At 40.8% G+C, this 19,481-nt stretch overlaps 1 protein-coding gene across 1 annotated transcript; it reads left to right on the forward strand.

Moving 5' to 3' along the window:
* The first annotated feature begins 1,019 nt into the window (after positions 1–1,019).
* emilin2a (elastin microfibril interfacer 2a) lies at positions 1,020–19,306 on the forward strand. Its single transcript, XM_040018091.1, has 9 exons — positions 1,020–1,287; positions 1,849–1,974; positions 4,279–4,469; positions 4,582–6,531; positions 15,017–15,355; positions 16,910–16,963; positions 17,318–17,377; positions 17,552–17,692; positions 18,235–19,306. The coding sequence occupies exons 1-9, from the start codon at positions 1,127–1,129 to the stop codon at positions 18,540–18,542; spliced, it is 3,330 nt and encodes a 1,109-aa protein (XP_039874025.1). The 5' UTR covers positions 1,020–1,126; the 3' UTR covers positions 18,543–19,306.
* Positions 19,307–19,481: the final 175 nt, after the last annotated feature.

Here is a 19,481-nt window from a genome sequence, read left to right on the forward strand (position 1 = left end):
GACCTGGTGCAGGCTGTCTGATGAAACACTGCAGTCTTTATTTTTAGGAAATGGCTATCTGTGGTCTGAGAGACCAGACGGAGAAGGGTTAGATCTGTGCGTGTAGATCCATTTGCGTTGTTATTCGTTTCCCGTTCCCACGATGCTTTAAAGAATCCCTCTGTATCCTCACAGACGACCACATATTGCTTTGTATTCTCACCCTGTCTTTATTTAAGTCTCAGTCTTCCCTGGTCGCTGCCACCACCACCACCACCCTCCCCACCCCATTAATCAGTGTTGCGTTAAATGACAGCATCTGTCTGATCAGTGAGAAGAAGTTATACAGTATTCCCTGCACCACGGCAACATGGGCAACAGGGTAACTGCAAGCCATTTCACACAAAGAATCATTTTCACAGCAGCACCATGTTGAGCACGGAAACTCTCGCACTTTTCGCACAGTGCAAAAGCACCGACAATGAATTTCTGCCTCGAGTGCTGTGAATTGAAGCTCTAGTGCAGGCCTATTTAGTGCTGTACATTTTGTCTCTATTCACGTTAATAAATCAGCAAATTGCTCAGTTGGGCTTTAAAAATACAATTTGCCCAACAAGCTGATGCAGAAAGGAACAGACTGCACACCAGAATATATATCCTCCCCTTATTCCCATTATCCAACGGAATGTAAATTACTACTGTTATCCCAAGTCATGAATATCATCAACTCCACCACTTCACACGCGTCTTTCAACTCTGGTGGTTGCATTCAAATGACATTACCCTATTATCAGTGAGGTGTGACTTATTGGCTGTTGACTGACTTGACTTGATGCCCGCATCCCCCCTCGTCCCTCGCATTAATTAATCATCGAGTCTTAACCACCAAAACTTAAAAGAATAATTTAATTAAAACTAACCTCTGGGGCTACAGACTGATTTTTGAATAATAGACTTTCCCCCCTGGTGTTTTTTGGGGGTGGAGGAGGAGGGTGTGGGCCTTCAACGTCATTCCAAGGGAGTTGCAGTGACTGCGGACTTCCCTCAAAGTTCAGTTGCCGGAGTCAAATCAGCCACAGGGGGAATGTAACTTTGCGGATGGTAATAACAGGGTAGTTTTTTTTCTGTGGTAGAAATATTTATTTTAATGCGTTTGTTAAGTATGAAGCACAGGCGTGGAGAGATGGACCGGCGGTTGGCAGTTTTCACACTGATTTTAAACTTTCAGCTCACTTACGGGACCCCCTCCTCTTACGGCTTGTTCCACGGGTCTGCAAACACTGGACCGGTACACAGACACAGGACTGGGTAAGCAATGACTTTTGTACAGTTTAGACGAGCTCTTTAAAACTTTCTGTCTTTCAGAAACTAATAAGTGCTTCATGACGGGTGTTTCTGCTTAAAGGTAACGCTGCGCTCTTTTTCTGCCAAACAAAAAAAAAAAATCAATCCAGGCTTCTCAGTTACCTGAATGACCTGAGGATTTAGCCTCTTATGGTCATATGTAGTTTGATAGCATTCCCCGTTGTTCTATCAGCCTGTGACTAAATTTGGCTCGAGTTCGCCAGTGTTGCCAAAAGTTGGCGATAAGGTGCAGATAAACCCTGGAACGTCGCTGATTACCTCCAGTCTCTTATGTACAGCAGACCACTGCATTTCCACGTTTTCTGATAAATGAAAATAGACTGGGAATGGACGTCTGACAAAGATCACTGCAACGACGCCTTTAGGGAAAGCTCATAAACCATATGGAGCTTGTTATGAAACTTTTATAGTCCAGCTGCGTTCTTTGGTAGGCTATATATTGCTCTAAATTAATTGCCACTTCTTGCTATACATGCTTAAGTCCTTGTTTATCTCCCTCCTCAGGAACTGGTGCGCCTATATGGTGCAAAAGAATGTGAGCTGCGCCGTGCAGGGGAGTGTGGAGAGCTTCGAGGAGCCCGTGGTGGCCCCCTGCCCAGCCTACCAACCCGACTGCCAGCAACAAGTGGCGTGAGCATCCGGGGAGAAGGGGTTGAGGGTTCATGTTTAGATGCATGTGGCAGAATAGATACAAAATGTTTATTTGGGAGAGAGCTGGAGGCAGAAATGTTCACAGTGGCTGCAAAGCTTCATGGGAAGAAGCAGAAAAAGTACAGCTTTTACAGCAAGTTAAAAAGCCCACTGAAAATAGGCAAAGGGAGGAATCTGTGGGTAAAGCTAGTAAAGAGGAGAACATTACCCATAGTTTACTCATTTCTGTCTGTTGTTGGACTAAATGACAAGCCAGGCTGAAGCAAGTGTTACCAGAAAATCCCCAAAAAGTTCAAAACGTGATGCAACCATTAAATGAGACAACAAAGCTGCGCTTCTTCCAACAAAAAAACTTATGGTGACATATACTACGTAGAAATTTATGTTATGTTGCCATTTTCCATAAGAAGCCATTGTTCAGGTTCACAATAGTGCACACATGGGCAAAATAGGGCTTTACGGCCACAACTGGACTGCAGAGCATCTAAATCCAGCCTGCAAATTGGCAACCTGTCCAGGGTGTACCCAGCCTCTCGGTCTCACCCAGTCCCCTGAATTCAATAACTGAAAGAAAATGGATACATGGATGGATGGATGGATATTTTCCTTGTAATGTGTAACCATGCTATTTGGAATTATAGGCCCTTCTCTTGTCTTAAAAACTCAAACTCAGTATCGGCCTGAAAAAAAAAAGTTGTCCAGCTCTGCTACAGTAGCTGGACACTGCCATCAGGCCTGCACACACCCTGGTTAGTTTGTCAGTATAAGTACTGAAACTAGGCCCAGAGGTTTTCCCAAGCACAGGTGTATAAATGGGATTAACTGTAACTGCCAGCTGTCCAAAATAAAGACTAATATGATGAGAATAAGTAAAATAAAAAAAAGGCTTATAACAGGCAAGTGCTAATATTAATATATATTTGAGCCAGTTCACATTTACTTTTTGATCTATTCCTTTTTTAATTTTCTGCATGTTTAGGTTTGACTTTGTGTTTAACATTTCACCTATAGAGGACATCTTTATGTATCTGCATGTTTGTCCATCTAGTCCTTTGTTCAAATGAGTTATGAGACTCTAACAGATGGTTCACAGTTGCTAATTTGTTAACATTAGAAAGAATTTAGCCCTGATTAAAACATAACTCAATGAGTTGCTGTAGCTTTCATAACTATTATGGACAAAATAGACTTTGCTATGAGTTTATCTGACAAGCAATTAATCTGGAATCGCATTAGGGTGGCATATATAGGTTATATATGTGTATAGGTTATACATTTATATATAAGTGTATAACCTAAATACCCATGAACTTTTGACAATATGAACATATCACAATAAAAATAAAACTTTTCCCTAACCCATTTAAAGTTAAAAGACTTTGATTACCACATCCAATCCCCAAACTTCTGCACTAAACAAATCATTAACTGATCATTGTAAATGGGAATGTTGGCACCAGTGACTGGAATACTTTTAATTTTGTACTGGAAGATGCTGTGTTGCAATTTAATTCATTTTTCTTAGTGAATCATTGTTAGTCCTTAAACACATGCTATCTGTGGTTCTGCTTTGTGATCCTCTTGCACAAACACATGGATGAGAGCCCCTGCTCTGTGGAAAAGATTCCTGGAAGCTGATCATACTTAGGTCACCAGATTTCCAGGCAAGAAGAGCTGGTCATGAGAGGAGACACCTCATCTTATGATACACAGCACTGACTTCATGTTGCCTTATGTTAGGATTAGATTTACTTTGTAGATCACAAACAGACCTTAAAGTGTTGTTGTCACTTGCTTTCTTTTTTTGTTCCTGCTTATTGAGAGTGAACAGTTTTACCAGTGACAGTTGGGAAATGTGTAAAGATGATTGTTTCAGATAGTAACTTTCCAGATGTTTTGCATGACATGACCCCTGGCTTCAGGGAAGTGATATCATCCATTGTTTCTTTGGGAAATGCTTTCTTTGGCTGGAAAGCTGGAATTTTGACATAGTGAAGATTGAAGGAGAAGCTCTAAAATGTCTATGTTAAAAAAAAATCCCCCAAAACAGATGTTTTGGTGATTGCAAGAGTGAACCAATTAACAGGTTCTTTTTTTTTTAAGTAGTGGAGCAGTTTAGTACGGAACATAATAACACTGATAACACTTTCCAAAAGGTCTGGATGTGATTTTGAGAAAGTCTAGTGTTTCCCATTTATATTTATATATGCTCAAGACTTTGAGACTACATCCATATGTGTTTGAACAACAAAACTCATTTATTTCTCTGCTTTTTGTTTACAGGTACAAAACTCGATTTCGACCCACATACAAGATTGCTTATAAGACGGTCACAGAGTTAGAGTGGAGATGCTGTCCTAATTACCAAGGTCCAAACTGTAAAGACTCAAAACCAACCCCTGACCGGCAAACAGTTCAGGGAACGCAGCCTTACCGCCCACCAAATCCTGGACATACAACCAGACACATACAGAGTGAGAAATCAACTTTATACTAACAGTATTTTACTAAACATTAGTATGTGCCACTAACAAAGTAACTTTTACTTATTTATGTTATAATTCATAAGTTATTTCATTACTCCAGGGCCGGAGCGAAGAGAGACCCCGCAGCATGTGACAAGGCCTGGTGGGACAGATAAAGTGCATCTTCTGGAAGGTGAAGTTCAGCGTCTGTCTCAGACAGTCCTGGATCTCCAGTCTGCTTTGACGGGGTTAACTGCAAACCTGCAAGAGGACACAAAGAAGATGCTCATGACACTTCTAAACAACATGCGCCCACCAGACAGTCCCACAGATGCAGCTACGGAGGAGAACCCGGCCGTTTTGGATGGTCATCAGGCCACCAGAGGTGGGATGCCAGGACAGAAGGACATAGAAAAAATAGTCGCTCGTTTGGATGATATCAATAACGTGCTGCAAAGCAAGGATGAAGCTTTGGAAGACCTAAGAGGAATCACAACAAGTCATGAGGGCCAGATACGTGTCCTCATGGATGCCTCTCAGTCTCAAGCTTCACCCATACCGGATTTTGATGTTATACAGACTTACATTGATGGAAAATTTGAAAGCCTAAAGAAAGAGATTGACCAGAATTTGGAGGAGCAAATGGCCAAAGCTCAGAGCTCATGTAATGACAAGCTCCAGAAGCTGCAGAAGACCTGTGAAGATAGCCATGATGAAGTTTTGGACAGGTTTACCAAGTTGGTCAATTCCAAGGAGGCTGATCTGCGAAAGGAGATCCGATCGCTGCGTCTAGACTTGGCTGCTGCAGATGGACCTGTGCGAACCCAAAGGCAGACGGATCCATCCAAAGAGGAAAAAGAACACGGTGACCATAAAGACCTGTGGCGTGAGATTGACCGCATTGCAGAGGCTCACCGCATCCTGAATGTCCGCATTGACAATGAGCTGGAAAATCTGTCTGCTCCACAAGAAAGCATCAGCGATTTTTCTGTATTGATTGAGGAGCTGGAGGCACGTATAAATATCACAGAACTAAATGCAGAGACTCACTGCTTCTACATCGAGGAAAAGCTAACCCGTACAATCACAGAGGAAGTGGCAGCTCTTCGGACGCTTCTGGATGGACGTCTGAACGGCATGGAGGACCAGTTTACGAACATGCTGGTGGAAATGAGCAAAAACAATTTCCCAGGGGAGTTTAGTGACTCTATTAATGCCATCCAGTCAGAAGTTAACAACAACAAGCTCCTCCTCCAAGGTTTGGATGACAAGGTTAACACTGTTGGAGAGTTGTGCTCTGCAGGATGTTCAGGCTCACAAAATACCGCAGGACAGGTAACTTCTGCACCTAAACTTAATGGTCTAGAAAACATTTTGAATGACCTGTATCGGTACAGAAATGACCTGGACGTCCTTCACACAGACGTGAGTTCCAACACAGCCAAGCTCAGCCAACTTGAGAATTTTGTTCAGAGGTACTCAGGAGCAGCAGAGAGAAGTGTGCAGATAATGGATGACTTCAAGAAGGGACTGAATAATCTTGAAAACAACGTACTCGGTCTGTCTGGCGCTGTTACTGGTTTAAGTGATTCCTTAGGCAAATACAACCAAGATATGCAGAAAATAAACTCAACATGCTGCTATGCTGAGCAGAGAGGCGAAGGCAGTACAGCACAGGACAGCTGGAGTACATCTGAATCCACTCAACGTAAGGTGGGGGAGCTGGAGGACAGACTCGATACGCTTAGCAGACAGGTGTCATCTGAATTGAGTGAATGTAAACAGAACACACAGGGTGTTTCTGATGGCATCTCCGCTGTGGATGGACGTGTAACCCGACTCGAAAAGGTGTGTGGAAGGTTAGACGGAGTTTCTGCTAACATCAAAGACCTGAAAGATGGGCTGGAGAGACATGTTGCCGGCCTGCGGGACTGCGTCAACAGAATGAACATCACATGTGGAAATCACGGAGCAGAAATCAACGCTCTGCAAAAATCCTTGCAGAAGTTTCAGGGACAGCTATCCGCCATGGCCAAAAGTGTTTTGAAGGACGGTGGTGACAAAGAGCCAGGTGAGTTGATAGCAATAAAACAGTTCAGTCTTTATTTTTTTTAAAAATCGCAAACAAACTTTTAATGGACAGCTGTGACATTCCTGTCCACACATTAATATGGTCACACCCAAAATGAAGCTTAAAAGAGCATAATAACAAGCACTCTGCACATTGCATCAACCAAACACAACAAAAGATGAAAGTATTCACAGCTTTTTAAAGCGTAAACACGCAAAGGCTTTAAAAAAAAATGGCCTGACAGAATCAATCACTTAAACATGAATCCAGATGCATACTTCTGGAAGTCTTTCCTGGAAGACATTCAGTGTTGCACTCATTTTCCCAAAAGTAATGGAAATAGCTGTGTAAAGAATGCAAAGTCAAAAAAAGATGAAGTTCAGACACTGATTACTTTAATCCCTGCACACCAGTAGAGTGCTGCTAACATGGACTAAATGTCAAAATATGAGTTCCAAAAGTTGCCTGAATCATCCCCCCCAATTCTGACTTGGAAAGAGACGGGGAAAGAGACCTTACAGACGCCCTGTGAACATCTGACGCACACTTTGATAGGAGCACAGTGACACTTTCAGAGCCTAAAGGTGAATACGGGCATGTAGGTGGTGCTTGTGAAATGAAACAACAGCAGCTGTGGCAGCAAATGGCTTTCGTGTGATCTGTATGGCAGCAAAGGAGTGATACTATCAGATTAATGAGGCACAGTAATGAAAAGGGTGTGCTGGAAGTACAGTATGAAGCAACGAGAAGAGTACGCCATGTGCCTTTTGTAGCATTTACAAGTCGACTGTCTCAACTAGCTAGCAGGCTTTGCTTCATTAGCGGGCAGAGTTATCACGATAGGGAATCATGACAGTAATTGGAGTCAGATTATGGCACAGTTTAGCCACTTAAGGGTCCATTAGTTCAGGGGATTCCCACATTAGTGCAGTCAAGCACTGAAATTAGCCAGAAGAACCAAAGTAAAAAAGTAGTGGCTACATGCACATAATCTTTTTTGTCAGCGTCCTGCCTAGTTTTCACTATCTGAGTTTATCAAGTATGATTAACATCTGTGTAAACACAAACTTTTCCTGTGGATAATCTGCACATAATGCTGGCTTGGTTTACGTGAAGGCTTGAACAGCTACAGGGTATTTCTCAAAATGGGAGGGCACAAGTTCACTGAGCCTCCCGTGCTTGCCTCCAGCATGTCATTCAATATGTCCCAGCACTGAGAAGCAGAGGCCCACATTAGAGACTTCCTGTGGCTTAGATTTGTGTTGTCCCAGGAATCCCCCTTTTTTGTACAGGCAATGAAACATGCAAATGAAATCTGAAAATTTTTACAGCCATTCCAGTGCCTATGATGATTTACTCAGTGTTACGTGCCTTGTTGCTCCCTGACGTAAATATCACTTAAACACTCAACAGACTGCTCCTTCTCCCCCAGTCCTTTCATGAGTTGTGAGGTCTTCTTTCTTTCTTTCACCATAATTCCCCTTTATTTGCAATACCACAGAACTGCGGACCTCAACCTCAGCTCCCAGTCCCTCAGTACACATACCTCTACCCCTCCCTCGTTTCTTTCTCTTTACACATGTACACATACCAGCCTCGAGAGATTCCCGCAGGGTGACCTAAGCCCGATGTGTGGAGTCTGGTCCTCATTAAAGGCCCTGACTCACCGCTGGAGTCAGTCTTGATGGAGAGGGGAGAAGAAGGGCTCCACACCCAGGACCAGATGCTTCAGCTACCCTCAGCTGTGATGTCATGACTGGGGCCCCATTACCAGTCCCTCCCACATTATTCTCCAAAACAATAGAGCGACAGGGAGCTGCGGAGAAAGGAGGGCCGATGAATTGTACCCATTTCAGCATTTGCCAAATATGGCCTGTTATTTCCAAACAAGGATGTTTGATTTCATTATCTTACAAGGAACATTAAGCTTGGTTTATAATCAGAACCCCCACTTCTCACCTTTCCAACTTCAGATAGAGGGTGGCTGTGTCAGCTATTCTTTGCAACTTTCTGAGACAGGCAAGCTGGCATTCACAATCACTTCTTACTGTGATTGGCCTCTTGAGGTGAGAGAGGAGCAGGGAATTTTAAGCTACCCAGCATTTTCTTTAATCACTCAAGTTTGTCTGCTATTTGTGGCATTTTTCATATGTCTGTTTTAGCAAAGATACATTTATCTCTTGTGTGCACCATTATTTCAGTCTATACTGTAGCAACCTGCTAACCTCGCTCAAAGAGGGAGAAAACCGCTAGCTTGGTTCCAAGACAAATTAACTGCAACTTCCTGGAGTGTCAACTTGTTGCCTGGTAACTGGTAACTGGTTTCCCCCCATAACATGCTAAAGTGTCACTGAGTTGCCATTTTTCTACTGATTTAACAAAGATACAGCTTGTTAAATAGAACATTTCTGAGAAGCTGGTCGGCAGGACACCAGGCAACCTGTTTCAAATTTTTCTTCCAGCCTACATTAGCAAACTGCTCGCGGCAACTCACCTAAATCTCAGCATGAGCAGAGTAAATAAGCTTACTGTATTTCTAAAAGTGTCAGAATTTTTCCCTTCAAAGAGTAATCTCATTTTCTTTTAGTCCTAAATCCCACAAGAGAGGGAGTTGGACTTTGTGGCTCGAGATTTAATGGTTACTTCAAGTTTGGAAAGGAGAGAAATTGTCTAAATAGAGATAAAATATCCACAAAAATCCCTGCTCTGTGGGTGTGGTGGTGGCTGAGAGCATACTGAAATGTTTCCTCTCTGTGTTTGAGCTCATATTCTCCACACAGTCATATGAGGACCCAGAGGAGGCTGCAAACAGATGATGTGTTGTAATAACATAACTGAAAGATTGACTGGAATAGCTTTGCCCTTACACAGCGTGACTGTTGAATTGGAATTGTGTGACTTTAGTTTTAAAGTGTTGGCACTGCTTAGCCCTCAGCAGCTGCTCCTGCTGCAGAGGTCTGCCACTACTGCATTTGTTTTTTGTATCTAGTTGCTTTCCCTCTGAGAGGGAGTTGTGGTTAAGAAGAAATTACTCTGTGGAAACATTCAAAAGTCTGTGATCTACCAACGAAATCTGAAATTACGCAAGAGATTTCAATCTCTCAAGAATTGGCAAACTAGTTTCATACAGTCATGGTTTAAAACAAAAGGAAAAAGGAAAGTACAGCCTTTGTTAAGTATAAAGTTTTACATATCAAGATATTTAAAAAAAAACTCAAGTACTTATCAGGTCTTAAAATAAGGTAAATACATTCTGCATTCTGGCTAATGACACGGTGTCGTTAGCCAGAATGCAGAAGCAATATATGAAAAACTTGTTTCAGTAACTTGTTAAGTCACCTTTAGCAGCAATACCTCAAATGAAAGATTTCTATATGACTTTATCAGACTCTCACATTGTTGTGGAGGAATTCTGGTGCATTGTTCTTTTCATTGAGGTTTTCATTCATGCACAGCTCTCTTAATGCAAGCCACATCATTACAATCTGAACTTTGACTGGGTCACTGCAAAACCTTGATCCTTGTCTTTTTCGGCAATTCACCATCCTGTTGCATGACCCAGTTTCAGCTAAGCTTTTATCTGTCTGACAGATGGTCTCACATATAACCAGTGTTGGTCAAGATACTTGAAAAAAGTAATCAGTAACTAATTACTGATTACTTCCCCAAAAAGTAATCCCGTTACTTTACTGATTACTTATTTTCAAAAGTAATTAATTACTTAGTTACTTCGTTACTTTGTTACTTTTTAAAAACACGATTTACAACCTGAATAGGTGATAAAGCGATAGATCTTTCAGCCCAATTCTACTTTTTCTGCATAATCCATCATACAAAATGTAATCAAATGGACAAGTCTCTTTTTTTTTTAACTTGTTTTATTAGTTTTAATCTTTTAACTTTATGCATCAAGCAAACATTAAATTATATGCAACATTCTCTGACTGGAAGAAATTTGTTTAATATTTCAACCTATTTTCTGCACATTCCAGCACATAAAATAAAATATTTTTTGTGTTTACACTCAGTCTTTCAAATAGATGCAAGTAAAACACAGCAGAAAATAAATAAAGTCAAAGACTAGCGGTCCTTTTGCTCTATTTTCACCTGTAAAGCAGGAGTAGGGTAGGCGGAGGTTTACCCTGGTGCAGGTGTGCCGCAGCGGTCAGTGGAAGAATCCGCACACTTGGTGCTTGTTTAGGTTTTTTTTTCGCTGTAAAAAGAAGTTTTCTTCCCACGCACAACGGACGCTAATGTTTTTGTCACTTTTTATGGAATCAAACTCAAAATAAGGTCAGTACTTCCACGCTTTAAACGCTGCACGCTCATACTCTCTCCCGCACTCATTATCCATTGTTGATCTGCACACAGCTGTTGTCACAAACGTCGCACTCGGTTACGTCATTGTCATGAGACGTTCTCGCAAAAAAATCACGGTTTTAGTAACGCAGTAACGCAACGTTCCTACAGGAAAGTAACGGTAATCTAATTACCGTTTTTGCGATAGTAATCCCTTACTTTACTCGTTACTTTAAAAAAGTTACAAGTAACGCGTTACTGCCCATCTCTGCATATAACCCTAGAAAACATTGGTATACAAAGGAGATCATGGCAGACTCGATTAGTGTGAGGTGCTCAGGTCCTGTGTCTCAAAAAAAAAACCTAAAAAAAGTTTTGCTGTCTAAAATCGTGCAGTTTGTTCAGATGTAACTTTGCAAACCAAGGCTCCGCTGCCATGTTCTTTTTAGAGAGAAGAGGCTTTCTCTGGGAAATCTTTGCAAACAAACCATAGTAGTTCAGTCTTTTCTAATTGTACTGTCATGAACTTTTAACATTTAACATGCTAACTGATGTCGATGGAGTTTGAGATGTGGCTCTTGGGTTTTTTGCAGTCACTGCATGGTCTGACTTGGGGGAAATTTACTGGACATACACTCCTAGGAAGATTGGCAACTGTCTTGAATGTTTTCCACTTCAGACTGAAGCATAATGGACTTCAAATTATTTGGAAATAGCCTTATAGATCTTCCCAAATCATCGGGTAGCAACAGTCACTTTTCTGAGATCACTGCTGATGTCTTTCCCCCTCTTGGCATTGTGTTAATACACCCACGAATACTCCAGACCAACAAACTGCCAAAACCTCTGCTTTTATAGAGGCGCTTACACATGATCAGTTAATCAAGTGCATTTGATTACCAGCACTTTTGTGCTACTTATCCTCTTAATTCCTATGGAAGCAGAAAGGGTGTACATAGCTCTCTACCTCATCTGAGGTTTTATTTACCTCATTTAAAAGACTGGGTTATTGAAATGATGTCCTAATATGGAAAACCTTAGAAATGAATGAGTGTACTTTTTTTTTTTTAACCATGACTGCATATGTTATTAGGAAATTTTAAAATGTGAAAAAAATACTTCTGTTTCAAATTTATTTAGTGATTAGCCAGAATTTTCATGCTGAATTTTACAATTTAATGTGCAATATGTTTTTTTCCTATTCCTTTTTTTGGAGATAATCCCAGCCCAGCTCAAATCACATCCCTGTTATTTCTCTCTGTTTTCTCTGAGTTGCTCACTTTACCCCCTTGTCGCGCTGCTTCTTTCCAGCTTTTACTTTTACTAATTTGTCCTTCCAAGAAAGCCAGGGGACTTTCCACCTCTCTCTCCACCCTGTCCTGTGAGTGTCTAGCAATGGACAAAGGCAACAGAAAATGAAAAAGGAAAAAAAATCACTGTTGTTTTAAAACAGGGATAAATTAAGGGCTTTGATTCCATGGATCAATGCTTTGCAATTGATCATTTAGGCTTTATATTGAAGAGACAGGCAGGAGGATTAACTGTCTGCTGTGATGAGGAAGTACACACACACACAAAAAAGACATAAAAGGCCTTTTGAAGTCTCAGGTTGTCTGATGGGAAAGAATGGAAAATTGTATTTGACACCAAAGCGCACACTCACACATGCGCACTGTATAAATTTAGTCATCACCAGAATTTTGAGGTGGTGCCACAATTTCCCCCGGTGAGATATCTGAGTATGTGAGGTGAGGTGTTTCCAACTCTGACCCAAGAGCCCATCTGGAAGTCTTCAGAGGAGACTCTCATACACAAGAGGAATCCCAGAGGTCTGCCATGCAGCGCACAATTTGAGCCTCCCATCATAAATATTACAGTAGGAAAATGGGGTGGAGGATGAAATTGTGTCCATGTGCATAGCAAGAAAGATTAGACTCTGAGTGATGCATTATTGTAAGTGTGTAACAGCCACTCCCTGCATCGTGACCCTTGGCACCATTGCACGATCAGACTGTCTGCCGCAATATCCCATGACGATTTCAGTCACTTGTGAACACTCACGAGATGTCACCCAGTTCTGCAGAGGCGCAAGTGACTAAAGCATTACCCTTTGGTGTCTCAGTCTGCCTGTAAGCAATAACATCTGGTTTTGGTGACGCCTTTGGTTGTACCAGCATGCATATGAATGTGTGCGCTTTTCTCTGTGCTTTTCGAATTCGCGGTTTCCCCCTCAGTGAGACACAGGCTGAGAGCTCATGGGAAATATGCACTCAGGCAACCGGCACCCTGGAGGAGGCATGGGGAGGAAATGAATGAGAGATTTCTGATTATCCCAGTACAACATGATTGCTGGGTTTAATTTGTTTTTGATTATACAGTACATGTGGTTTCTGAGTAGCTTGGAGTAAGAAGGACGAATTTTGTTGACGGGTAGATGATGTTTTATTTGATAAAACCAGAATGCCTGATTACTTTTATAATCCAGAGTAACAGCCAGGCTCTAATGTAATATAGTTGCTTTCAGGTAGGATTGATCACTGGCTGAATGTGCAGTTGAATTAACAGTTGACTTTTGATTTATTATATTTGGCTGCAAGAGAACTTACAACTGTTATAAATGATTTTTTACAGCTATGGTACAGTACTGTACAAAAGTATTATCTTTACACATTGCTAGGAAAAGATAGCTGCAGAGATTTATTGAAATGGGTGCAAACATGGAGATATAGTACATAAGGCAAAAAGACTGTCTGTACATTTCTAATAAGCCTGAAAGTCAGCAGAGCAGGAACTTTCTTAGGCAAACCTTCTGGTAATTTCTTTAAGTATCTTCAGGAATAGTTCTCCAGGCTTCTTGAAGGACATCCAAAGCCTTTCTTTGAATGTTGGCTGCCTTTTATTGTGTTTTCTGTCAAGATTATTCTACACTGCTTCAATAATTTTGAGATTTGAGCTCTAGGGAAGCCAGTTTGTGAGGTTCCTTGTTTGTTTTTCTACCCAGCTATGCTTTTATTGCATTGGCAGTGTGCTTAGGATCATTGAAGCCATTGCCAAGCAGATGTTCTCAAGGAGGCACAATGCCCTCTTGGCATTGTGTTAACACACCCACAAATACTCCAGAACAAACAAACTGCCAAAACCTCTACTTTTATAGAGGCGCTTACACATGATCAGTTAATCAAGTGCATTTGATTACCAACACATTTGTGCTACTTATCCTCTTAATTCCTATGGAAGCAGAAAGGGTGTACATAGCTCTCTACCTCATCTGAGGTTTTATTTACCTCATTTAAAAGACCGGGTTATTGAAATGATGTCCTAATATGGAAAACCTTAGAAATGAATGAGTGTACTTTTTTTTTTTTAACCATGGCTGCATATGTTATTAGGAAATTTTAAAATATGAAAATCAGATGTTCTGAAGGAGGCACTGCATGTTGAAATCTGTTGGTATTTTTCTGCATTCATAATTTAAACAATTTGACAGGATCCACAACACCACTGGCTAAAATTCAGCTCCCAATCATGACAGCGTCTCCATCATGTTTTACTGATGGCTCTCAAACTTAGAACCCAAATTTGAAATTTGGATTCATCACTCCAAATGTCACTACTGATTTTCAGTCCAGTTCTTGTGTAGTTTGACAAACCTCAGCCCCTTGCGTAAGATGGATGGATCAACTGAAGTGTCATCTCTGAGATTCTTGGTCAGGTATTTGCTCTATTTATTTTCCTGTTTCAATTTTTCATAGATTCCACTAAAGAAATGCAGCCGACTGCAGTAACAAGGTGCCTAAAGATAAACTGAATATCAGTTATTTGCTGGTTATAAACACTGGTTCTTCCCTTGAATTAGATTCATTTTTCATCCTTGTATGATTCATAGGTCAGTATTAAGTGGTTCAGCAAACAAAAACAAACAAAAGTTCCTCTGAAAATGTCAGGTACCAGGACTGGCCTGTTAATGAGTGAGAAAAGGAGATTTATATGTCTATATGTCTGAAATGTTTTATACTGTGATGGTCAACATGGGGGCATGTTGCTAAATTGGTATTTAGCTCAAATCCTTACAGTGGATAAATTCACCCATGAAGCTGCCAGCATGGCTGACAATGCCAGGAGGAGCATGACAGCTGATCTGACCATTAATCATGATCTCTGTCTCTTTTTTGTTTCATTTTCCAAGGAATGACCGTAAGACCAGGACCAGAGATGCCTGCGTCTTTGCCAGACAGAAACAGAATCCAACAAATCCACATCCCTATCATCATCGACCCTGTGCAGACCAACCCCAGAACACCATACAGCCCAGGCCAACCAGTGCAGCCAAACACACACAGAATAAACATCAGCCCGCCAAGACAGCCTTTCAGTCCTCGGCAACCAGGTGTGCCGACTGTGCCCGAGATTTCTGTGGTGGAGATGGGAGAGGCAGGACCTCCAGGATACAGCCGCAGGGTGACTGTGCGAAGAGGGTCTGAGGACTCTTCCAGAGACCGTGTTAAAGGGTTTGCAGGAGCACCAGGCGAGTAGTCTTAAGGTCCATGATGACCTCTGGTATTGTCTTAAGCATACAGCTGAAAATCCACTATGAAGGTGCAGGCCTTATTTTATGATGTGTATGAAAATCTGCAATCTAATTAAGTCTAACTCAAGGCCTCTCGAATTTACAGCACAAAACTAATTCAGTTGTATATGAAATACAAATCCAACTCTAAAATTCTAAGGGCAAAAAATCATGCTGTTTTTGTTGCTTCTGCTACATGCAAGGTAACAGACCCAACAAAGGTGCATCACTCCCACATCACTATTTGAAACATGAAGGATTACTGCAGTCAAGGGACCTTTGTTAATCAAAAACACAATATTTTCCTAACCCTGACCAAGTGTGTTGTAATGCTGGGCCAGGGTTAGGAAGTCAAAAAAATGCAGCAACAGCAAGTAGAAAAAAGCAAAGCCAAGTGAAAAACACAAAGTAAACTCAAGTCTAAGTTGGAAACCTAGATGGATCTGTCCTGCTTTGTATCAATAGTTGAGGCTGCTGGTGGTGTATTGACACACTTTGGACCCCTTACGACTTAATGAACATTATTTAAACACCACAACCTGTCTGAATATTGTTGGCTCAAATCATCTCAAACAGGTTTCCTGAACCCGACAGTGACGTCACTGTACTCAGATCTCAATCCAATAAACCACCTTTGGGATGTAGTGGAATGGTAGCCAGCATATCTGCAGCAACTGTGTGATGCTGTCATGTATATATGAATCAAAATCTCTCAGGAATGTTTCCAGCACCTTGCTGAATCTGTGCCATGAAGAATTAATAATGCGTGGACAGTTGTTTGTCATCTATGTGAAGGTTTTCATTGGGTGCCAAACCAAATCGGAAGGAAGAGGACGCCGAACATAGATTTAGGCAGTTTGGGGTTTAATTATTTAAGCTGTATGTCGAAAGATTAAATAAAATATCAAACAAAACAAAGGCTTTGTTCTAGCCTCAATGCTTTTTGGCAGTAAAGGAATAGAGAACAGCCTACGTTAGTCATATTGTTACTGTTTACTGGTAGTGTGGGAGAATTAGCCAGGGAAATGCCAATTAGTCTTACCCCCCTTACTTGTAAAACAAAAAAACTTAAAATTCACCCACATCTTTGGGCTTTTGGATGGGATGTGAGATTTGTTTCAGCTTTTCAGTTCTTTATTGTTGCATATTTTTTCTTTACTGCCATCTGAATGCTTGTCATAGGTTGGTTTTTAATTCAGTCTGTTTTTGGTTAATAATAAATACATTTAAATGTCAGTCTTTGTGGAAACTACGGATGCTTAAATCTGATTTTAGATGGCATTGTCTTGAAACAGCTGGGAAAAACAATCTGCTTCCAAAAATCCACAATTACGAAGTCTAGAGTTCTTGAAGTTTTGTTTTGATTTATACCTTCTCTTGGAATCTCTCACACAGTGTGCCATAAGATCCAGATGGAAAACCAAAGAACTGTATTTGGCAATACTACTGATTGACCCCGTCTCTTCAGATGACAATAAAACATAATATTTTTGTCATCTGTTTCTCTTGCAGGCTATCCTCCTCTGAAGCCTGTTTCTTTCATGCCTCAATCAGCCAGACGCCAAGGTATTTTACCAGTTCATTATCAAGTTACATCACATGCATCTGCAGGCTTCTTCTACTGTATCAATGTAAAAGAAGAAGCATTGGAAAAACTGTGAATAATTTCTAGTCGGGGAGTGCGAGGGAGTGGGAACTGGATGTGTTTCTTTAAGGGTGTGTGGGCAGATTGTGCAAGGATTTTAGTGCGTCTGCAAGCATTCACCAGAAAGTTTTGTATTTTCTTTATATATATGTACACGCACACCAATGACAGATTTATAAGTATAAAGATATAATAATAATAATATTAATACATGATGTATTATGTATTATGTAATAATACATAATGAGTTAACATGTACTGTGTATGCCTTGTAGCTCTTACAGCAGTAAAGGTGCCCTGGAACCCGGTTTATCGAGCTCCAGCTGATTCACCAGGTAAACCTGTCCATGTTTCAGCAAGGATTAAAGGCATTACAAAAAGAATTGAATTTATGATAGATACATATTACATACATATTGATTCTGATCAATTTAAATGCAGCAATCGTGTATTCATTTATCCATCAGTTGAAACACTGATTGACGCCATTCCTGTCTGTTTGCATCCAGTTTCAGTTGACAATAGCGCTTTGGCAGACACCTTCTCCTTCTCTGCCGGCCTCACTCAGCAACGTTTCTCAGGAGATTTTGGAATCATTCGCTTTAACAGAGTCCTAGTAAATGACGGAGGACATTACAATCCCAGCACAGGTAGATCCACACATTAAAAAAACAGATTCAGTATTAAAAGGATTGTAACATTTGCTGGTATCATTGTGATACGTTGATAATACGCAGATATGTTGTCTTTTTGCATAAAAATGTGCTGTTATTATGAGCCTGGGCACTTAGTTGTGCTTTGTACAAACAAATAAATAAAACATTAGTTAGGGATTATTTTCAGTTGTGGATTAATACGAAATGTGTTCTCTCATGAGTATTTGAAGCAGGACTGTGAATATAAAGATGATTCAAAATAAACTGCAGGACCCGTGTTTGTTATAACTGAGGAATGACTCACCCAGCACAGCAGTGTGGCTAATTGATGTGTTTTTAATTCTTAATTGGGTAACAATGAAGTCCTGTGACACAGAGGAATTGGATAATTCAGGCTTTGGCTACAGAGCCAAAACTCATTAGGATCAATTCATTGCAGGTCCATGAATAGGGAAGAGACTTAGAAACCAAGAGAGTACTAATCAGTAACATTATTGATTGAACCCAGGCTGAATCATTCCTGTCCTCACCCTCAGGGATCTTTACTGTACCGCTGGATGGCCGATACCTGATTTCAGGTGTGCTGACCGCAAAGGAGGGCGATCGTGTAGAGGCCGTGCTGTCTGTGTCTAACCGCAGCGTACAGAGGCTACAGAGCTCAGGCCTGACTGGTGGTAATTGTGGCTGCGGGGGTACAGCATCCTTTAATGTAATCCTACCGCTGAGGAAAGGAGACCAAGTGGCTATGGTAAGAACCCAAGGTCAGCTGGCCACAACCGAAGCCAGGGAGATCCTGTCCACCTACAGCGGCACCTTTCTGTACCAGCCACAAGCCAAAAGTTAGCTGGAGCTCAGGTGGAAAGTAACGACGAGGACTACTTTGTTTGGACTGGAGGAAATGTTGAAGTGTTGAAACCACATTTTTAAAACAAAAAAATGATTTGCTGTGATGCAGCTGTTTTACCTGTGTGAAGATCTTTAGTTATAAATTCAGTTAAAAAAAAAAAAAAGCTGTTATATGGAATTTGTAAGCAATTTTCCAAAGACACCTGATAACAAGAAGCAGGATTTGTATCTAATATATTTATCAAGATGAATGTTTGTACCACCTATTGTAAATGTCTTGTGTAAAAGTATAAATTAACACTTTTGTAAATTTTGTTTTAGCAGCAGCATTCAGAGACTTGGCATACAGCATGGTCAACAATCATTGGAGCATATTTGTAGGTTAGCTGTAAATATGAACTCACGTCATCTTAAAAGTGCTCTGGGTGATTAGGAAATCTGCACAGAGAGATTAATGAGGAAAGGAAAGACTTAGCAACACAAGATTTTATTAATAGTACAAACTTGGCTGGCTTCTACTGAAAAATACATGGTTAGTGAGCCCCCTCCTTTTTTTTTTTTTTTTTTTTTTTGGTGATTATGTAAAGTGGGTGGGGATGATAAATAAATTCCCCCTTTCTCACTCCTGAGACTGACTAAAATTTTCCAGCATCAAACTGTAAGAAGTATTTAGCTTTCAGTTCAGCCTTTGTTAACACTTAAAAAGGAAAAACTGATATTTTAATTAAAATTTGAATAAATAAACACTCTGGATTACCATTTTGTATGATTCTTCTTATCTTTATATTATTTAATAAAACCAAGCAAAACCTCTAAAATGACATGAGGGACTTAACCTGCAATACCCTCATTAGCGTACTGTTACTTCAAAGTACGCAATAGGGCAGGAGTTACTCCACTTGCCTCTGGTTACTGCTGAACTTTTGGACTCAGACTG

The sequence above is a fragment of the Simochromis diagramma genome, unplaced genomic scaffold (genome assembly GCF_900408965.1).
Source record: "Simochromis diagramma unplaced genomic scaffold, fSimDia1.1 OVJJ01000205.1, whole genome shotgun sequence".
Lineage (NCBI taxonomy): Eukaryota > Metazoa > Chordata > Actinopteri > Cichliformes > Cichlidae > Simochromis > Simochromis diagramma.